Below are 20,400 nucleotides of genomic sequence, written 5' to 3' on the forward strand. Positions count from 1 at the left end.
GAGCTTTGAAGATAAGACTAAAAAAGCTGATTATAAGACAGAGACCTATAATAAAAGGCCTATTATATGTCCCCTGCTTTCTGGGGTTTCTAATACCGGCATGAATATGCTTTGTGCTAAAATATCCTAAAAGGTCTCTCTGTCCTTTTCATGTGTGTGACCTACACATTGCAAACGTGGTCTCCATCACTGACACTGACAGGTTTGTGTATGGGAGAAGTGCACAGTGCAACCAAAGACTGCGCTAAAAGTATGAGAGGAAAATGATGCTCTCAAAATGTCACAGCCAAAGAAAACACCAGTTTAAAAAAAAAAAAAAAAAAAAAAGAGGAAGCTTCCTAAGTAATTACAGTCTATAATGTGGATTAGCAGTTGTTATTATGAACAAAATTGGCAGTGATGTGCCATAACATATCCTAATGCATTGGTCAATTCCATATAGAATAAGGAATCATTGACAACTGTAATCACATTTTTGAAAAACATAATTATGGCCTAATGGCTTTTTAAAACCTTAATGAAAGTGACACACATTCCTCGTATGATACAACTGCAATACTTGTATCAGCCTCACCAAGATAGCCTGTCTCTGATTTAAAACAAAATAGAAGGTATTCAACTTAACAAAGGCAAGAGGCCTGATGGGTTGATTCATTAGTTAAAATGCAAAGTAGCAACACAGAGTGGAATGGGTCTTTTCTCAGGTGCTGAGAAAATCCATACAGGCAGGGGCAGCCTCTGAACGGTGAAATCATCTGGCTCGACCAAAGACCTATAGGTCATGCACAAGGCGTAAGCTGCAGAGCTTTTAAGAGTATCACATGCACTAGACAACAGAGGAGTAATGATCCCTAAAATAAAGCCTTCTTTAGAAGATTCTTCAGAAAATAAATGGTAAGAAAGCAGGTGCTTCCAGAGGAGAGTCTCCAAAACTGTATTAAAAACCTAAGAGAAATCAACAGAAACAGTTTTTAAACTCTTCGGCCCTACAGGAAGTGACAATTCTCTGCATAAACAGAAAGATGTGGCACCTCAATAAATATTGTTGAAAGCTTCTTCTTCATTCAGTTTTTAAGGACTCACACCCATAATTAGCATTCCTGACTTTTTATGAAAGCAGCAGACTTGTCCAAATTCTGGGCTTCCTCATCCAAAATGGTAAGTCACCAGAGACTACAGAAAATAACAACTGTAACAGAGTGGCCATGCTCAGAACAGCATGTGCAGTATGGACAGACAGGGGTGTAAATGGTGGGCAACACTGTGGAAAGACAGCTTGGTCATTTATTCATCTTACAGGGTTTATAAAATGGCTGCAATTATCAATAAAGACCCCTAAAGTAATCTTAATACAATTGCAGTACCCAAATCTTTACAGCGACATCTAACTCCACTAATATCAATTGACAAATCACAAAAATCAAAGGACTTCAGCAGAATAAAAAGTTCATTTGCTCAGTTTAAAGTTGCCATAGAAGATACCAGACCATGACTCTTTCATGCTATGTATTCTTGCATTTATGGGATTGTCTGAACCCCACCACTGCCATTTCAACATATCTGAGGTGGTATGGAGATGCTAGAGGCTGCTCCTCAACATTTAGCATAGGGGAAAATGTAGCTGGTATTTGTGTTCATGTCAGCTTTGTATCATAAAAGCAAAAAAAAAAGGGGGGGGGGGAATGGAGGAAAAGAGCAGTAGGAAAAAAGAGATTAATTAGGAAGCAAAACAGCAGCATTAAAATTTCCATTGTGGAACCTGCGTAAAGTGAATTCAGATAAAGCAAAACTCCATTTAAGCTACTACTTGACTCCTAGGGTATTAGAAAAGTAGAATGAAAATCTGTATCATTTCAGTGCATTACAAGATAGAAAACCGTCATTTCAATTCCTAGCCACCTCAGTAGAAGTAAATTAATAATAGAGATAGCACCAAATACCCTAGCAAGTTCATCACTTCTGTCTATCTACATGCATGTGAAAAGTATCAGAGATTAATGATGCACAAATGATCTTTCTTCTGTGTATACGGAGTGTGTCTGTAAAGGACAGACCTTTCCAAGTACTAATGACAATATGTGTGGATTTCTGCCTGTACATTCTGCTTGTATCCTTTGAAAATTTGTCCTATACTGAATTTGGTCAGCAAAATAAGGAAAAGACTGACTTCACTATACCAGGGTTCCACAAAAACACATTTTTTACCTAGCCTAGTAATCATTGAAATGGTAGGAAAAAGAAATCCCCACCATCCTCCCCCCTTTGAAAACCTCCCAGCAAGTTAAGTCTTTATTTCATCAAAATTTAAAAAAAAAAAAAAAAAAAAAAAAAAAAAAAAAAAAGAATCCTCCTACTCACACTGGAGAAGCTTTATATCTATTAGGAGTTCCAGAGTCAGAAGAATCACCACCAATACTACACAGGCTACCAGGAAACTGTTGAGACTTGCACTGAGCAAAAATACCTGCCACACAGCTGCTCGTCTCCCACAGCATGGTTTTAGCCAGTTAGATCTAAGGAAATAAAATTAAGAGGAAAAACAAGAAAAGAAAAGAAGAAGTAGTGAAAAAAGAAGAGAGCTAAAGAGCAGTGAACTCAAAATTCCAAGTTCTGCTGTTATGGATATACTCAGCAATAACGTACAAAGACTTTGCAAAACTCACTTTTATTGGTTTCTTTACCAAGAAAAACACTTCACAAAAAACTTCACCCTGCAGATCTTGTGTGTCTCTCCAGCCCTCTGGAGCATACCAGTGTTCAAGTGCCTTCCAATGCACTGAGTAACGCAACCCTGATTATCATACATACTTTTCTACTTTCTTCCTGTCTTACTGTTTTTCATGCATTTTTATTTTGACATACATGCTGCATTCACTTATCTGTGAGTACCAAGGCATAGCAGGACTCTGCTGTTAGGTTAGAAGCTAATGATGTTTTTTATTAATTTCTCTGCTATTGTATTTTATGGTCATGCACCTTTATCCCTGTTCTAGTGTGAGACAAATCAGACAAGAGCTGCCAAATTTGGTTTGCAACAATCAGTCCATGACATGATGGAAAAGAGTGATAGGAATCTGGAAAACACCGAAGAATAAGCTCAGTGACTCCACAGCTACACCTATACTAGCAAGTATACACAGCCTGGCATAGTGTCAAGCCACTGGCCACGGCTGTCTAGCTTGTCTATTTGTCTCTCACCAATCTGTTTGTGGACCAGGCCAAGAAGGACTTTCCCAGAGTTCAGGGTAGCACAGTTTTGGGGACAGCATACGCCAGGGACTGCTCCCAAACCTAGTTTAGATAAGGTCACCTTGTTTTGGAGGAAAAAGAAGGTTTAGGCAAGATGAAGGGAGCTGTGAGGAGGCTATGAGGACCAGAACTCTGGAAGGAAGTTGAATCAGTAAATGTTGCACTAGTATTGTGCTAATGCAGATACACATTTTCAAGTCAGTTGTTAAAAAAACCCTTTTTTTTTCTTTTGAAAATACTTGTAATAGGAATAACAGTAGCATGGACTTCAAAAGCATAAAGCCAATCCTGACACTTTTTTCCTCCTAAAATTCCCCCCATAGTTTCATTTTGATACAGTATTGTATCATTTCTCATCATAGTGTTGTACTGGCCCACCTTTGAAAGTTCTGATGCTTGCCTGACACTTCATATTTTCAAAGCACTGTAAATACACATTAGCTAATAAAGAGCTGACATGATTTATTAATTAGGGTTTAAGAAGCTGCAAGCATACAGAAGTGTCATGCAGTAACCACACTGTCTGAACTAAAACATCAATACACAGAAATCAATGGTATACAAGAAGATATGATGATACTGATCAATTCCAAATAAACAGCTCTAGACTCAGTAACTCATGTTATAATCAAACACTTGGAAAAACATCGCAAAACATTCCCTGACATACCCACACTCAAAAATGAGGACGAAAGTGATGCTAAGCAGTGTTCAGAGACTTGACACTTTCAAGCAGCTTCTCAGAATTAAGCATATCAACTAAATACTTGTACTCAGATTGCCTGATTACCTGACCGTAAAAGACCTCCTCAATTGACTCTTAAAACTTCAGAGAAGATTTGACAAGTGTTACTATCAGGAACTTGCCCTTAGTTTAACTTTGTTATGGTTCTAGTCTGAATACAGAATGCACTAGATTTTAAATTGGTGTCTTTAAAACATAAGGGGAAAAAAAAGCATTGGGATAGGGTCTTTTTGCAAACTTGATCTTTTAATGGATTTTATTTTACATCATCTCAAAACAAGATAACTTGTCTGTACTGCAACTGTTATTTTGGGGTTTGGTTGGTTTTTTTTCTTAGATCTTTCTAAAAATAATGCTAGGGAATGGCCCTGTTTAAATAGAACAGGTTTTAGTTCTATTTTCTTCCTACATTTATCTTCCCTTTTCCACAAAGACCTGTTTTGCCAGCATTTTAATATTGCAGGGCAGTTTTATCTCTTTCCTATTCTCAGAATGATCAGTAGAGGGCCTAAGTACATTTCTTTAAAAGCTCTATTTAGTCGAGATTTTCAAATATACTAAATGTACCAGTAAGAATAAATCAACTGTGACACTCAGCACACATTACATATAGCCACGATAATCATTATTGAAGCTAATCATTACTTACAGAATGCTAAAGAATGTGGAGTTATTCTGTCTGTGCAGTACTAGTATTCCACTGATTCCAAAAAGCTTCTGAACAAAACTATCAGTTTACGATTGGAAAAGAATTCAACTTAAGAGGTCAAGTGCAGATCATCTGCATGTTTATACCTACATATCACTCATAAAATATATAAATTGATGTCAAAGACACAAAAGTGTTTGAAATTTAAGCACTGAAACACCGCCTCCAGTTTCATATCTTAATTTATTACACCAAGGTGCATTTGTTTGACACTTGTCCTGTGAATGGACAGTGATTAGCATCTTCACATCACTGCGCAGCAGACCTCTTCCCAGACCTCCTCCAGGTCCTCTGAATCCACTGACATTAACAATCACATTGTGCTCTAAAAGGAGCACTGTATGGTTTCCTTCCCGGGTGCTACTTAGCTAGCTCATTCCCTGCTACTTCTGCACTCCTGTATAGTCCTGATCTTGCCTTGGGTTGCTGTTTTTTGGGTTTGGGGTTGTTGTTTTTTTTTTTTTACTTCTTACCTCTTGTAAAGGATGGACATAAATAATAAAAGGAACTATAATCCAACTAGACAAATATTTTAGATAAACCTGTTGACATGCTAACCACACTGACTCCTCATACACAAATCTCTTCATCTCATTCAACCCTGTAACCTGTCTTAGTGGAGTAGTATCTCTCCCTGCTAATGTGTAAGGGCTCATCCATTCAACAGATGAGAAATCTGGTCTTTGAGAAAAACAAATCCCTACCAGAATTAGTGTGGGTTTAAATTTGCCTTCCAAATCCTGGCCATTTCCCCTGTGATACTGCAAAGCTACACTAAGTTTAAAGCTCATATTAGAAACTCAGCTACACAGACCTTTCAAAAAAATAAAAGTTAACTTACATAGCTCATAAATTTATGAAGAGATTACATACTAACCATATAAAGTAAAACACCTTTTTCCCCTCACTCCCCACCAAAAAAAAAAAAAAAAAAAAAAGAAAAAAAGAAAAAAAAAAGGTGCCCTATTTTGTTCAGAAGACAAGTACAACTTCTTTTGGTGTCCTGACTGTCTTGTCTGGGGATGCCATGCAGTATATGGATACAAGTAAAGCATGACTTAGGACAGCTTTACTGTGTGACTTCAAACAGGTTCATTAGGTACCTCAGTTACTCCGTCCCTACAACAGGAGTATTATTTACCTTTCTTACAATGCCTGGATTTAGTAAATAAATGTACTGGCATGGGAATTTCTTGGTTGATGGTGATACAGGGCTGTAAAGTTTTGTTATGAGACATTAAAATATACTTAGTGGAATTCTACCAGGGGTAATTTTTTTTAAAGATACTTTCACACATGGTTTTGTGGAAAACCAATCTGTCATCATCACTGCTAGTTTTATTAATAAACAGCTTGGAAAAATGAACATAAGGCAAAACTGGGAAAGGTTTAACATATTTATTTGGTAAGGAACTGCTACAAACAATTTGTTCAAGCTGTTAACAGCTGTCACTGTTTCTATTTTCTGGCCTTGCAAACAAATACCCCAAAATCTGCATTATAGCTTACCCTGTTTTTTTTTTTCTTTTGGCTAAACAGCAAGTGTTTGCATCTCACAAGATGGCTATGATCAGAAAACAGAAGGATGGATGAGATCCAAATCACTATCTGAAGGAGCAGAAAGGCCATGGTCAGGAAGTGACAGGAACACAGAAAGGCTAAGTAACAATACAAAATCTGGCTGAGACAAAACAGACAGCAGAGCCTCACAGCAGGCTACAGGTAGCAGCTGGAGGCCTTGAGCCACTCCAAGGAACAGACAGAGCTCTGCACCCCCTTCCTGGACTTCTCCTACAAGCTTAGTTTAACTACAGAAGTTTAACTATTGAGAGCACCCTCATCCTTTTTTTCCCTAAAAGTTTTACTATTTTGAATCCCATGACATTTCTTGGAGGACTGCTGCAAAACTCTGTTGCTCAAATGGCAAGAAAGATTCCCCCAGTTTTCTGCCTAAACTCACACATGGCCATTTTATACATATTTGCTCTTGTGCCAATACTGTTCTTTAGCTTGATTAGTTCTTTGCCCTTGCTGGCATTTCGTCCATGATGCACAACAACGGCCTCTCTTTTATTCTCTACTCGTTTTCCTAATGAATCCTAATATCTGGTTTGCTTTTAAGACTGCTGCTCAGCATTTAGCTGACCTTTTCATGGACTCTCCTTCCAGAAAAATATTCCTCTTTTCCGTATTTCTCCTTTGTCCTATTGCTTATCCATCTTTCAATTTTTACACCAAGCCTCACCTTCTCCAACTGAGACAATTAATTCCAGTGTTAAGCCAGATAAATTAGACCCATGTCACTTCCACTCTCGAATAAAGAGCTTTGCAAACAGTGGTCTGTGGGCTACAACTACTACACTTCTACCCTCAAAAAGTACCTGGGAAAGTTCTGTTGGAAAAATACAGAAAGATCTACAAACCAAACAAGTCTGAAAATCACTGAGCTAGAAAATTAATTCTTTTTTTTACTTATAGTAGTGCTCCCTCTACCAATTGGTGTTACTGATAAAAGACATTACAGGGACACACTCAAAGGATTTAGGTACTAGGATAAACACAGTAATGAGCTATTCTGGAAAACAACATTTACAAAGATAAACACTTAAAAGGATCTGTACAGAACAAGAAGTTTCTAAATCACTGAACATCCCTGTAACACAGCCCAAAATTTCACGTATTCTCTAGTGAAGAGCTGGTCACCTCACAGGTTCTGTCGTGCTGAATGCTCATTTTCTGCTGCAGTGCAGGTCTTACTTTTGGACCAGAGCACAGAGAGTAGCAGTGATATAGTACTGCACAAAGAACAAATCAGCACTACAGTCTCATTCACTGTATTTTGCTCTTAAGATTTTGTACCATCTTTCTGGATTCAGGCTATGGCTGGCAGCTAAAAATAAATTAAAAGTCAGTTTTGTAAATACAAGGAGCTTGCTCACTACATGAAATAGTTCTGCCCTCCAAAACCTTTGCACTTTATCTCAAGCTTGGACCTCATTATTCACCATGGATCAACATCACGTGCTCCAGGATCTGCATGAGGTGCACAGAACTTTTCAGAAAAGGGACTGTTTTTTAATTATGCTGCAGATAAAGATAAGAAAAGCAGAAAACAAGACAAATGTGAGAACTTGGTCCATTCGAGTTCTTTTAGCTAAAGCACCTTTACCCTTTGTAGAAAACACAAGTAAAATACTTCAAGTAGATCAAAATAAAAACCGAAAGACAAATATGAAAACCAGAAATAATGGCATCTACTTGGTGCAATTACAGAAGACAGACTGAAGAAACAGAGATCCTTTTCTCACAGGATGGGTGAATACATTTATCAGTGAAGGCTTGCAACCAATTTAAAATGAAAAGCTCATGACTCTTTCCTGTGTTAACTTCTGAATCTCTGTAAATCTCTGTTCTCTGTTTAGTTTTGGTTTCCCTTCCTTTTTCTCTCTCTCTATCCCTTCCTATAGTGTTCTTTTTTCAGATATTCCTACTGTTTAATGCACTTTCTAGCTGCGACCAAACAAATCTAAGGCTATGAACAGATGATCATAAATGATTAAATTACAATGGCATGACTATTTACAGCTAATGTCAAGTGAGTCACATTAACCGTATGAACTCCCAACCTTTACAGCTGTTGATGGAAAACACAGTATTTGAAAGCACCTTCATGTTTCAAATTTAACATATTAAAATTCAAGAGCTGCAATCTAAAACAAATACAACAAATAATTTAAAGCTGGTGCATATCTCTCCTCTTGCTTCCCAAGTCCCATTAAACACAGATCTTTATCGAGAGACAGGCTCACTGCCTAATTGCATATTCACAAAAAAAATACAGCCTGTTGTGCAACTATCTGTAAATTCTTTTATATTTCACTGTGAATGATACCTCCTAATTGGAACTTAAGGAAAATACAGGAATGAGAGCTTTTCCCTATCCCCGCTTGTCTTCAGCACACATGTACCACTTTCTGCATGTTCTCAATTTTCCAACTATCCCCCATCATTTTTATTGGTCATTGATGCAAAAATAGAAGAGAGAAAGTATTTTTTGGAAAACAGAATACTTGATTGGAAAAAAAGAAATTAAGAGTGGCACTTAAAGTTAATGTTAATATTTTTAAACCTCCTTAGCTTTCTGGGTGATTAGTCTCCTCAAAGAAACATTTACATATTGTTTTCATGCAAACCGAGTTCAATGCAGACACAGCCTCTCCAATAAATTCACAGACACAAAGAAAATTGGCAACTTTGCTGCTGCTTTTTGTACACAAGTATCACCTAATCTGTTACAGATATGTTAAAAGTGTATACCACGTGTTCTCCTTGGCATTCAAGGCACATTTTTTGAATGAGTTTATTTCTCACACACATGTCTCCAGCCTATGCCTCAATCATTTCTGCAATGTCTAAGCATGGAGCACAGTGCACAGCAGCGATATCTAAGGATGATTCTAACAAGTTAATTGCAGGGCAGATCAGCGGGACTAATAAGTAATGAACATCACACTCATATTGCTTCTGAGAACCAAGCTACTATTTCTTCACAGTGCTACACAGGATGGAAGAGAGATACCTTTATAAATAGAGATTGCTGTAGTCACATAGAACTCAAAATGTTTTAGTTACATATTGTTGGCATTTAGCAGAAAATTTCCTATTTCTGAAGAGTAAGACTCATAGCTCTAGTAACACCAGGCACATCAGCCTCACTGCAGGAATCCCTCCTATCCCACATGCACCTTACTCCTCTTCAGTGCAAAGAAGGCAATGCCAGCCCACCCACATGATTTATAATGAGTGAGAATATTTGCAGTGCAGATTCCATCCAACTTAACCAACTTCCATCATGTAAATCTTTGTACTTTCCCTGTTCGAGAAGTCTACAGAAGGAAAAGAATTTTTGCTCAACCCACATTAGAAGACAACACATTTTGTGTTTTGTTTGAGGGTTTCTGGGAGAGCGGAAAGGTTTTTCTTGCCCGATTACCCTTTCACTACTTACAGGTGTACTTCAGGGACAGGCTTAACGTGCCATCTAATCTGCAGTCCTTTCTTTGCTGCTTAGCACAGGGATCAGCATTGTAAACTAAATTTCTGACAAAAACAGCTCAAACTGACCACAAAATTCCTTCAACAACACTGACAGATAGGAACTGACTGCCCTGAGCATTTGATATGATAGAGCAAAGACTCATCGAACTGCAGAAAATGAGATTTTTATTCCAGTATCTTTAAAGCCATTGGAATGTCAGTTTACATATGGTCTAACAAAAGACAGACCATAATTCTCCTTTCTTTTTGCTCTTCCTTTTCTTTTTTTCATTTCTCGTGGGAAGGGTAGCTAGTCTGATGCCATCTGAGAGTTAGAGGGCTGAGCTATGACCCTCCTATTCCTGGTTGCCTATTAATATTGGGTTTATTGAGAGAAACATTCTCTCAGACGAAACAAAAAGCTCCCCTAGTTAGCAACCAGGTTGCGCTTGTGCTTGGACCCTGAACACCTTCTGGCCTTAAAAAAGGAAAGTTAGAGGAAAGCCTTGGGGTGCACAACCAAACCATTAAATCAGAAGACTCCTTTACTGCTCGCTCATTCATCTCTAGTCTGATGTCTCTCTTGTTGCTCAGTGCATGGAGATGGAGACTTACTAGTGATGAAGTGTGACAACCCACATCAGGAACTAGGGATTGTGGACAATTATGTCGAAAACCACAAGGTCATGGACAGAGGCAGCTTGTAACAACAACCCAGCATTTTCCAAGCACAGGGATGTGCCAGACCTTCCTGCTGCAGAGCCTTGCAGTTAGAACGACTACAACTTGCCTAGATCAGCTACAGATCTAGAACAGAGCCATACAGAATATATGCAGGTCATACAGGCTGGCACCTTCCCTGAAATTCTCAGGGAAAAGTATACAGAAGGTAACACTTGGAGTGTGCGACAAAGGCAGACTGCCAGAGCAGGGAAGATGAGTCCTACATCACCTTTTAGTACTCTCTGGCATTAGCAGTATCTTCTAGTATCTCCACCTGCAACCTGTATGGCAGCACTGGGGTAACAGAGCTTCACAGTTACGAATATGGATGCTGGCAGAAACCACAGGGACTTCGACATTTTCTGCCACCTCCTGTGCTGCCCTTCCCACATCACTCTTCATACATGAGGGAGATGTAGCTATCAGTTCCTGTACCAAACTGATCTGACCCACCCTATCTCCTTCTTACTCAGGTGGAAGCCAGTCACATCTAACAAGGCCATGAGAAAGAAATTACACCACATTCATAAAACCAGACATATTCCCAACCAAGCCATGAGGTGGTATGGCGACAGTATTTGACTTTTGCTGCTGGGCTTCTTGAGCTCAGCTCTGCTCCTAAATTTCACAGGGCATCAGTTGCGATCAGTGCTTCTGAAAGGAAGAAGCTGCCAATCCCACAAGGCAGATGTGGTCCTGGGACTCAGCTGAACATACTCAGCCAAAATGCATTGAGACATACAAACTAAAGCTCTGAATTTTCTTCAGAGAATCCACTCTACAGCTGGGAGGTCTGGATGGCACCTGCTTATTTCCATTTAGACTGATAAAGCCACAAAAGAAGTCTGTGTGAAGGAAGAGATCTCTGCTGAGGAAAAGAATGACAAGTCTATTTCCATGCTTAAGACTGCAAAGCTGCTCAGATGGTTACAGTGAGAGATCTGTGCACTTTGGCACAGTGAAGAATTGAGTTTCAGATCATAAAAATCTATAAAAATGCATATTTGAACTGAACTGGTATTTACTCAGCACCAAAATAGCCTGAGGGTTACACCTGCATACTCCAATTAATTTTCAAGTGCCTCTTTTGCTGTGCAGGGTATCTTATGTTACAGTTGTACCATACTTATATAACCTACTTGAAATGTATTTCCCCTTGTTTGGAGTAACAACTTTGAGGAGATGTCTCATAAAGTCCAATTTGGAAAGAAATTAAAGGCAAGAGCCTTCCCCACATACTGCTTCCTGACTACCATACAGAATACCTGCTGAGCAGAGATCAAGCAGGTGTCTCTGCTGATTTCAGAGCACGGGTTAAAACACATTAAACTGTTAATAAATGGAGGCTTTATATAAAGCCTTTTAATGTCTTCATCAGAGAGCTCTATATGACTTACTGTGAAGTGATTTTAGATGGATCTTATTGACAGTGGAGTATATATACGTTCAGTGTGACACACAGTGGAACAGTAATCACAGAATCAGAGGGACTAGGCACAAGCACTCACCTAATCTCTGTCCCAAGGGATGTTAAACTATACTGTTATCATTCCTGACAAATGCATCTTCTTAAAGACTTCTAGTGGTTGCAACTCTATTCCCCTCCTCCCCATATATACCAGTAGTCTACCCCAGCACTTTGCTACCTTCATTATTCTCTTCTTTGCTGCAAATCAAGCTTTTTACTTCTTGTCCTAAACATCATGGAGATCAAGAACAGATTGTTCTCTTCCTCACTGAAGTCTCTTATAAGCTCCCCTGAAAGTCTCTTCTTCACGTGAAACACAAACAGTTATTTCAATCAGTACTCCACGGCAGGTTTCTGAGCCTCTACTCATTCTCACTGCCCTCCTCTAGATTCTCTCTGCCTCCTCTAGATTCTCTCCAGTTGACCCAAATCTTTCATAAAAAATGTAGTATAGCAGTCCACCTACAGCCACTTCAAGCCTAAACTAGACATAAGGATGAATTCTAATGTCCTGTAGGACAACAATGCTACATAGTCTGGCACCGGGTTATGTTTGGGCAAATGTTATGAACTGATTGAGATCTTTTAAAGAGGGTAGATTTAGATCAGATGTAAGAAAGAAGCTCTTCACTGTGAGGGTGGTGAGGCACTGGAATAGGTTGCCCGGAGAGGCAGTGGATGCCCCATCCTTGGAAATGTTCAAGGCCAGGTTGGATGAGGCTTTGAGCAACCTGGTCTAGTGGAAGGTATTCCTGCTTATGGCAGGGGGGTTGGAACTAGATGATCTTGAAGGTCCCTTCCAACCCAAACCATTCTATGATTCTGTGATTTTATTCCAATAAAACTGGAACAGTTGTTCTACAAAAACAGTAGTAATATGTATATACATTATCAAAGACAATGTTCTCCCATAAGCAAACTACAAATTATTCTGTGAAAATTCAAATTATTCTGTGAAAAGTACACAATCTGTCCAGGAATCAGCAGTACTAAGTCATTATCTCTCAGTCAGGAGATGTACAACTATGTACAAGAATCACAGTAGCTAACTCTCTGTCATCCTGAAACTCTCCTGAAACACCTTTCACAAAGAGCTTTCACCAGGCCACTCTGCTTGTCTGATGGGCTAGATGCTTGGTCTAGTTTTCCCTGACAGAAGGCTTCCAGAGTGTGGCCAAACAGCAGCTATGAATCACTTAAAATTATAAAGAGCCCCAAACCAGCACAGATTAGTTATATTAGAAAAGGTCGCTTCCATCCTGTGACAATGGTTTTAAAAAGAGTTTGAGGACAACTGGCTGCACTTCTCCAGCTCAAGGTTTTCTTTTTTACAGGCCATGAAATTCCTATAACCTAAAACTATAAAACAAAACTCTGTCCTTTGTACTTACCCTTCTCTTTGGTACTCCTCATCCAAATTTGACAACAGCTGGGACCCAGCCACAGACAGATCAAGTGCAGCTAAAGGTAGATCTCGATAAGCAAAATTAACAAGCTGTACAGGAGCAATGCTTTTGGTCTCTTCTTCCACTTGTTGTGAAATTATCTCAACTTCTGAAACACCACCTTCTATTGTAGGCCTGAAAAATGTAATAAGCAAAATAAAAACCCCTCTCTCTCTACACACACACATACATATAAACAAATACAAATAAATAAATAAGCAAGCAAGTAAAAATAAGTTAGAGACAAGAACTTCACAGAATCCTAAAAAGCCACCAACTTAAAAGGCGTTTGCAAGGTCATTGATGGAGGTGTCCTCATTGAGGGGACAGACCAAATCTCTCCAAGCTTGTCTTTCGTAGATCCCACTGCGATCAACAGAAACCTCACAGACAAAGGAGACCAGCATTTCACTCTGCTGAATCTGCTTCAAAAGCCCTAAACATAAATGGATGTGTTATAAACAAATATGAAAACAATGAATGAACCCAAAAGCAAAATATTTGTACAAAACAGAAAGGCGGCATGTAACTATGCCAACTAAAACCACACTGCTTTGTAAGTTAGACCAGTAAGCAATGAATAGCTAAGCTTATTAATCATTATATACAAATCAACTGTTAATTAATGGATGCAGTTTGACCCCTCTTCCACTGTGGGTCAATATTCAAATAGTTTTGATGGATGGTGACTTTGTTTCATTCAACTACAAAGGATCATTCTGTTATAAGTTATTTCAAAATAATTCTGAAAGAGAACAACAATTCAGAAGAATTATGGACTCCTCTATAAAGATTATCTTAACTCTCCTTATGTACAGCTTCTAAATCCAAACATGTATTCTTCTACCACCCCACTAACATTAATGGGAACTCCATGCAGGTAAAACCGGAGTCTGACTATGTATATGTCTTCCACATTTGCAACAACATACTACTTATCTAGAAACTCAAACTTTGTCAGTTAGCATATTATCTAGTGCACACAAAGGATGACTTCATTGTAGGAGAGAGCCTGCATGTCAAGCCCTAGCAGGGATTGATCCTTTGCAGTACTCAGTAAAAGCTGCTTGCTCCATTTGATTCAGAGTAGGTGCAAGCATGAACTTCTCTGGCTTCATCCAGGGGAGCTTCTTAACTTCTGAAATCATCTCAGGCTACTTGTCAGAGGTTTTGAACAGCAGGTGTGAAGATACTCTTTTTCCTTAGAGATATAGTTAAAAAGTACTTAGCAACCAACTTCCCTCTGTTATTTGACTGCAAAAGTTGCATTGATGATTTTGTTTTAAAGAAGCTTATTAAAATCTTCCAGCTATTCAAGCAACCTGAATAAGAGTTCTTTTTTTTTCCAGAAAAAAATGAGTAATTTAGAAGAGTTCTTAACTCGTATATCTTGTAAGTCTAAGGATGCGGGTGAAGGAACTAAAATTCTATGTGAAAGAGATAGAGAAAGATTCTTTTGGTCAGAGCCTCACCATTAGACTTCCCTTTCAGATGGAAAACATTATTCCTAAATTAAAAGGAGCTAACTGCTGCCAGCATTACACAAGAAAGTAATTCTAAAAATCGGAAAATGTTGTTATATCTCAAGTATTTTGCAGGGAAAGGCTGTAACTGTGTCATACTATGGCAGAAAGTAGAGGTAAAAGGAAGTACTATTTGAACAACTTAAAGAATTATTTTATTTTATTCTTTGTCTAACTAATAATGGAAAGTAATGAGATTCTTTCATTTCCAACAGAACTGTATTCCTCTGTAAACAATCCGAAATCAGAAGCCCAGAGGGAGGAGCTAATTTTAGCAAGAATTTTCTTTCTTTGATTTTCACCTTTCGTGCCATCCTGTGGACATTTACCTTTACAAGTCCAAGCTGGTTCAGTTTTGCACAAAAGAGCATACAATGATTCAATTTCCAGTATTATAAAGGAAATGGGTTGGTGCAGCCTTCCATCTCCCAACAGTATTTACCTTCTGTACTCTTAGACAGACTAAATGACAGACATTGTCTGATCTGACTGAAAAGAAAAACAAACAAACCAACAAACTAGTGTTGGCAAACAGCTTTGGGACAGGTTTGGCGGCAGGAAAGAAAAAAGGCAAACTGATCTGAAAATAATATGACGTACTAGTTTTCAGCCACTGGCTGTTAGTAACACATCAGACATGCTTACAGCATTCATGTTTTTTCTGCTAATTCACACTCTTTAGACAACTGACCAAATCCTACTACTCCTTCCCAAAATACCAACTTTTCCTTCCAGTAATACTGATAGAACTCTCTTGATGTCACAACATCATTCTCCTACAGGTAGCAACCTGTTCCCTTCTATTTAAAATAAGTTATACCTATCCTCACATGGTACTTACTGAGGATTGGTCATGTTGGAGGATGCAACCAAATCAGCAGCGGTTCCAGTATTTAACTAATTCCAGCTGCTCTGCGCAGAGGTTCTAGCCTTCCAAGATCAGGTCTCTGTGAGAAGCAAAACAAAGTTATCTAAAACAGTCAAAAGAACTCCAAAGGGCTGCATTGACATTTGTTGTCATGTTGCGAGTTTGTCTAATAATTTTATTTCCCCCATGATTCCTTTTCAAAGTGGTTTTATTCCAGGTTAATTCCTCCATATTATGGAAGCTGTAAAGTTACAGTGCATTTACTTATATACATGGACACCTGCTCACATTTATACTTCCATAAGAACACAGGTCTTGCTTTAAACCACTAGATTGTTGAGAAAGATAACCAAGATCAGAGGGGGGAGCAGATTTTCAAAGAAAGCTCATGGTTTCAGGAGCACAAATTCTGTTGGAAGACAACTGACTTTTTACTTTTTTTTTTTTTGCAATTTAATATAATTTATAGAGAAGAGAATAGCTTTGTCAACAAAGTTTGGGGGTTTGTTCTCCATTTTCTAATTTGAACTGTGTTCCTGACTGCCTTTGCTACTTTAGAAAGTCTCTTCCAAGAATTAATTCATGTTGTCAAACATTCTAGATGGGCTGTTATCAAGATGATATTTTGATCAACAAAACCCACTAACACATTTGGAAAAGGCGCCACATTTGCTTGTGACAAAATCTCCATTTGTGTTGTACCTGGACCAATGCATGGCAACCAGACTGGTAGAGGACAAGCTTGTGAGAATGAAACCTACTGATACACAGTTTTTGGTAGCTGGAAAAATATAAACTGGAGAATACCATACAAGAAACAAAAATTCTTAGAAGAAATTCTTAGAGTTTGTAAAGCTACTGTCAAGATTATATGCTAAATAATTTTAAAAAGTAACATAAAAACATACTCTTATTTTAATTAAACAGAAATAGTCATTGGCAAATTAGAATATTACTGACAACAACACAAAAAAAAATCCATTATAATGAAAAATGCTTCTTATACTAAACTTTATACTAGAGTCACTGAATTGTTAGTATCAGTCAAGTATTTACAGTGGAGACATGTCAACGTAGCAACAGTATGACCCTTAACAATCACTTGATACCATATAATAAAATTGAACTTACATCTTTTGTAGAGCCATTTCCAAGGCTTTATTTCATGTCTTGTAACCTTATAACAACGTAAAACGTAGTCAATGCATTCTCAGATTTTCCAGATAGTGTGCCTGGGTATGCAAAAAGAAAGGGTCTGCACTGTGATCACCCTCCTCAGGTAGATAAGTCGGCCAAAAGCAATTTAATTATTCATATGAAGAAAAGAAACATGACCGACTTTAAAACAGAAAAATACATATATTTTAGAAAAACACACACACTCCATTTATCTATAACCTTGTAATACTTCTAAAGTCAGAGTAAGAAGCAAACTTTTTTCAGATAAACCTTCCCTTATACAGCAGAGACTTGATTCAACATCCATTCAATATCAATGGGAGTCTCTTCCCTGGCCTTCGTAGTCCTTGAATTATTTTATTTATTATATCCCTAAGGTAGCAAAATACTAAAACATTTGCCTAAAATTATGCATGTTTAAATCACACACTGAAGGGATTTGGTGAATCTGTACCTATGACAGCTTTATGATAGCAATTACACCTACCAGCACAACAAAATTAAAATATAAGTATCAGCCTTGTTTTGCGATGTTAGCTCCCTAACATCTCAGTTTGGGTTGACATTTTACAACACTTTTCAAAAAAACAATTTTTAACAAAAAATTTTACCCAAAGCAATTGTTCTAAGCACTCAGCCTGAGAAAATGGTAAAGGCATGAGGTACTGTGCACCTGTCTTGTGAGACTGAGGAAATTGAGAATCCTGCTATAACTGCATTTGCAGGCCTGGAGAATAAAAGGTAAATGGGGATACAGTTGATTTAGGAAATGGGAATAAAACTGATGGAAACTGGCCTCAGAGGACAGGCAGACAGATGTAGATATGGGAATTTCTTAACACAGTAAAAAACTCACCATTTATTTGAGACAGCACAGTGCTAATACTCACAACCTCCCTCCCAAAGCAGGTTTAGAAAACAAAACAATGACAAAAAACGTACAGCTAGATTTTTAAAAATTCTTATTTTTTTAGATTAATCTTAAGATTTTGAGGGAACTTAAGTCATAACAGTGGGGCCGGCAATACTGCAGTTCTTTCACATAGGACATGAACATGAAATATTTGCCCCTCCAGAACACAGACTCAGTCTCTTTTTTTCTAAAGCTAGAAATATGTTCATATTCATACAGAATTTTGTTTTACAACTCAACCAGATCTGACCAGTGGCAACACCAATAAGCCAGACCTGCTCCCTCCTACAGAGTTGGCAGCTCTACAGATAAAGTTTGCTCACCACCAGGACTGAAGGAGCAACTTGCAGCCAGGCAGCAGGCTCTTCTGATAGCTCTGATAGCTCTGCAGAGAGCAGAGTCCAGCTCGCCTCAGCTGAAGGGATCGTTACCATAACGTGGAAAGAGTCCTGAAAGGAGATACAGGGAGTCAAGTCTCCAAAGGACTCAGTGGAGCCTTCCTGAGAGAAAAAGTGGCAAAAAGTGAGTAATTTCTGGTGCAGATGACTAATGTATTGGCTGATTTAATGAATTAAAAAGACAAGTAGTTAATATGTACAATAAGAGGGCAGCACAACTGAAACCTTCAAAATGAATGTAATAGGTTGTGTATATCTATATCCTAAAGGGATTACTGTGATTCATGCTTCTTTCCAGGCTTTATACAAGTAACAGAAATGTCTTAAAATATACTGATATTTTGCAGAAACTTATTCTTTCCATTCACTCCACCTCATCTGTTATGTTCAAAACTTCCTAAAAAAACAACAAAAACAAACTTTTATAGCAGCATAAAACACTTCCAACTTCCACAGGAAATTTCTGTGCAACTGAGTGGTGTTTAAAGGCAACAAGGAACAGCAGGGAGATTTTATTCTTCTGCACTTACTTCTTGCTTGCATTCCTATAGGATATAGTGTAGGCAGAGAGCAATGATGTGGCTCTCCTCCCTACCAACAGAGACGGGCAGGAGGCAACCTTTGGGTATTCCATCTACCACCCAAGAGGAAATTTTTCCATACAGCCCTTTCCACACCTATCCCACTCAGTGTTCGGTAGACAAAAAAGCCTCATCTCTCACGGTCTCATCCAAGGGAATTAGTTAACGGTTCCAGGGTTTGAGGTTCCCCCCCTCCCCCCCTTCTTGGAACTGAGACCAGACAACACATGGTACATGCTGAGTTGCCATGTGAGTATGAGCAATGCCCATTTTGTGAGACTTCAGCAATTCTATTTGTTATGTGGTGTGTTTGCAAGGTGAGATGGCTGTAGAAGGAGCACAGTTTCCCAAGTTAAAGAGAACTAGTTTAAAAAGAAGATATGACAGAAATGAAAGAATTGTCTCAAAAAGTTTCTAGTGCAAGCTTTGAAGTGGTATAAAAACCAGAAACATTCACTGGACTAAATGACTGACATACTGTCTTGTATGTACTGAGAGGACAGTGCAATCTGATGGGAAGCATATTTCTGCATCTAGTTTTCTGTATAGAGTCAAGTTTGTAGACTAGTAGCCCAGCTTAAAATGTGTGGGATCACAGTTCAAATCTCAGCAAAGCTGACTCAGCTCTTCACCCCTCTGCAGTAGGTGAAGGAAGTTGCACCCAGTTCACTGAGCTCTTTCTGAGGCAAGACCTTCCAAGTGCTTAAAAAGCGCTGTACTTGCCTTCCAAGCCCTTCAGCTTTCCTCCGTTCTTTGCACAGGTATTACACATGCCAGTGTTCGTCAAAGCTTTTGCAAGGCACCCTTTGCTTGATTATGATTTCTTTCAACCGCTCCGGGCACTGGGAAGCAACCGCTTCACAGTTCACGGGTTATGCTCAGAACCATGCAGGCTGAGAAGTGGGGTCATGCGCTACAGTTGAGCAAAGGTTCATGCTGCTGCCCTTGCCCAGCACACATCCTGCCTGAGTTAATTTGTTAATGTTTAGATCAACCTTCTATTGTCAGTCATCACACCTTGGCTGTAGATGGCTAATAAGGAGATAAAGTCCAGCTTAAACATCACAAAGCATAGAACACAGTTTGGAAAACATGTTAGTGTAGCACGTGTGTGTACATACACTCTAAGCTAAAACAAAAAAACAAAACCCCAAGAGCAACCTTAAAAAAACAAAAAAAAAATCTGTACTCCACTTGTGCATGAAAACCATGACTTTTAGCATTGGTTTAAGCAGAGTCTTACAAAATATGTGCCACAACGTAGTGGGCCCAATTGGGAGTGGGAAGTCGGAAGATGGTTTCATTTAAGCCGTTCGCACCAAAGTCTCTATTAACTTGTACCCTCTTTAGCTGAGCTGAAGTCAAGACCACATGTTCGGAGCTGTTTGTTGCATTTGCTCACATTCTGAGGAGTATTATCATGAAGCTGTAAGCTCCTGTACAAAATACAGACACTAACTGAAACATCTGAGTTTATGTACTTATAAGTAGCTACAAAACCAAATTCTGACATGTTCTTCTAACTAGAGATTCTTCCACAGAGCCCCCCAACAGCAGCTTAG

The 20,400-nt window shown here is 38.6% G+C and overlaps 1 protein-coding gene across 1 annotated transcript in view; it reads right to left on the reverse strand.

Annotated features, from left to right (window-relative positions):
- Positions 1-18,278, reverse strand: part of TMEM266 (transmembrane protein 266) — a 63,107-nt gene extending 44,829 nt beyond the window's left edge. The window contains 5 exon segments of the mRNA XM_050903053.1: positions 2,359-2,513; positions 13,323-13,511; positions 15,741-15,846; positions 16,899-16,999; positions 18,183-18,278. Coding sequence (XP_050759010.1) covers positions 2,359-2,513; positions 13,323-13,511; positions 15,741-15,754 — 358 coding nt within the window. The 5' untranslated portion in view covers positions 15,755-15,846; positions 16,899-16,999; positions 18,183-18,278.
- Between the last annotated feature and the right edge of the window lie 2,122 nt (positions 18,279-20,400).

Source organism: Gymnogyps californianus, chromosome 11, assembly GCF_018139145.2.
Source record: "Gymnogyps californianus isolate 813 chromosome 11, ASM1813914v2, whole genome shotgun sequence".
Lineage (NCBI taxonomy): Eukaryota > Metazoa > Chordata > Aves > Accipitriformes > Cathartidae > Gymnogyps > Gymnogyps californianus.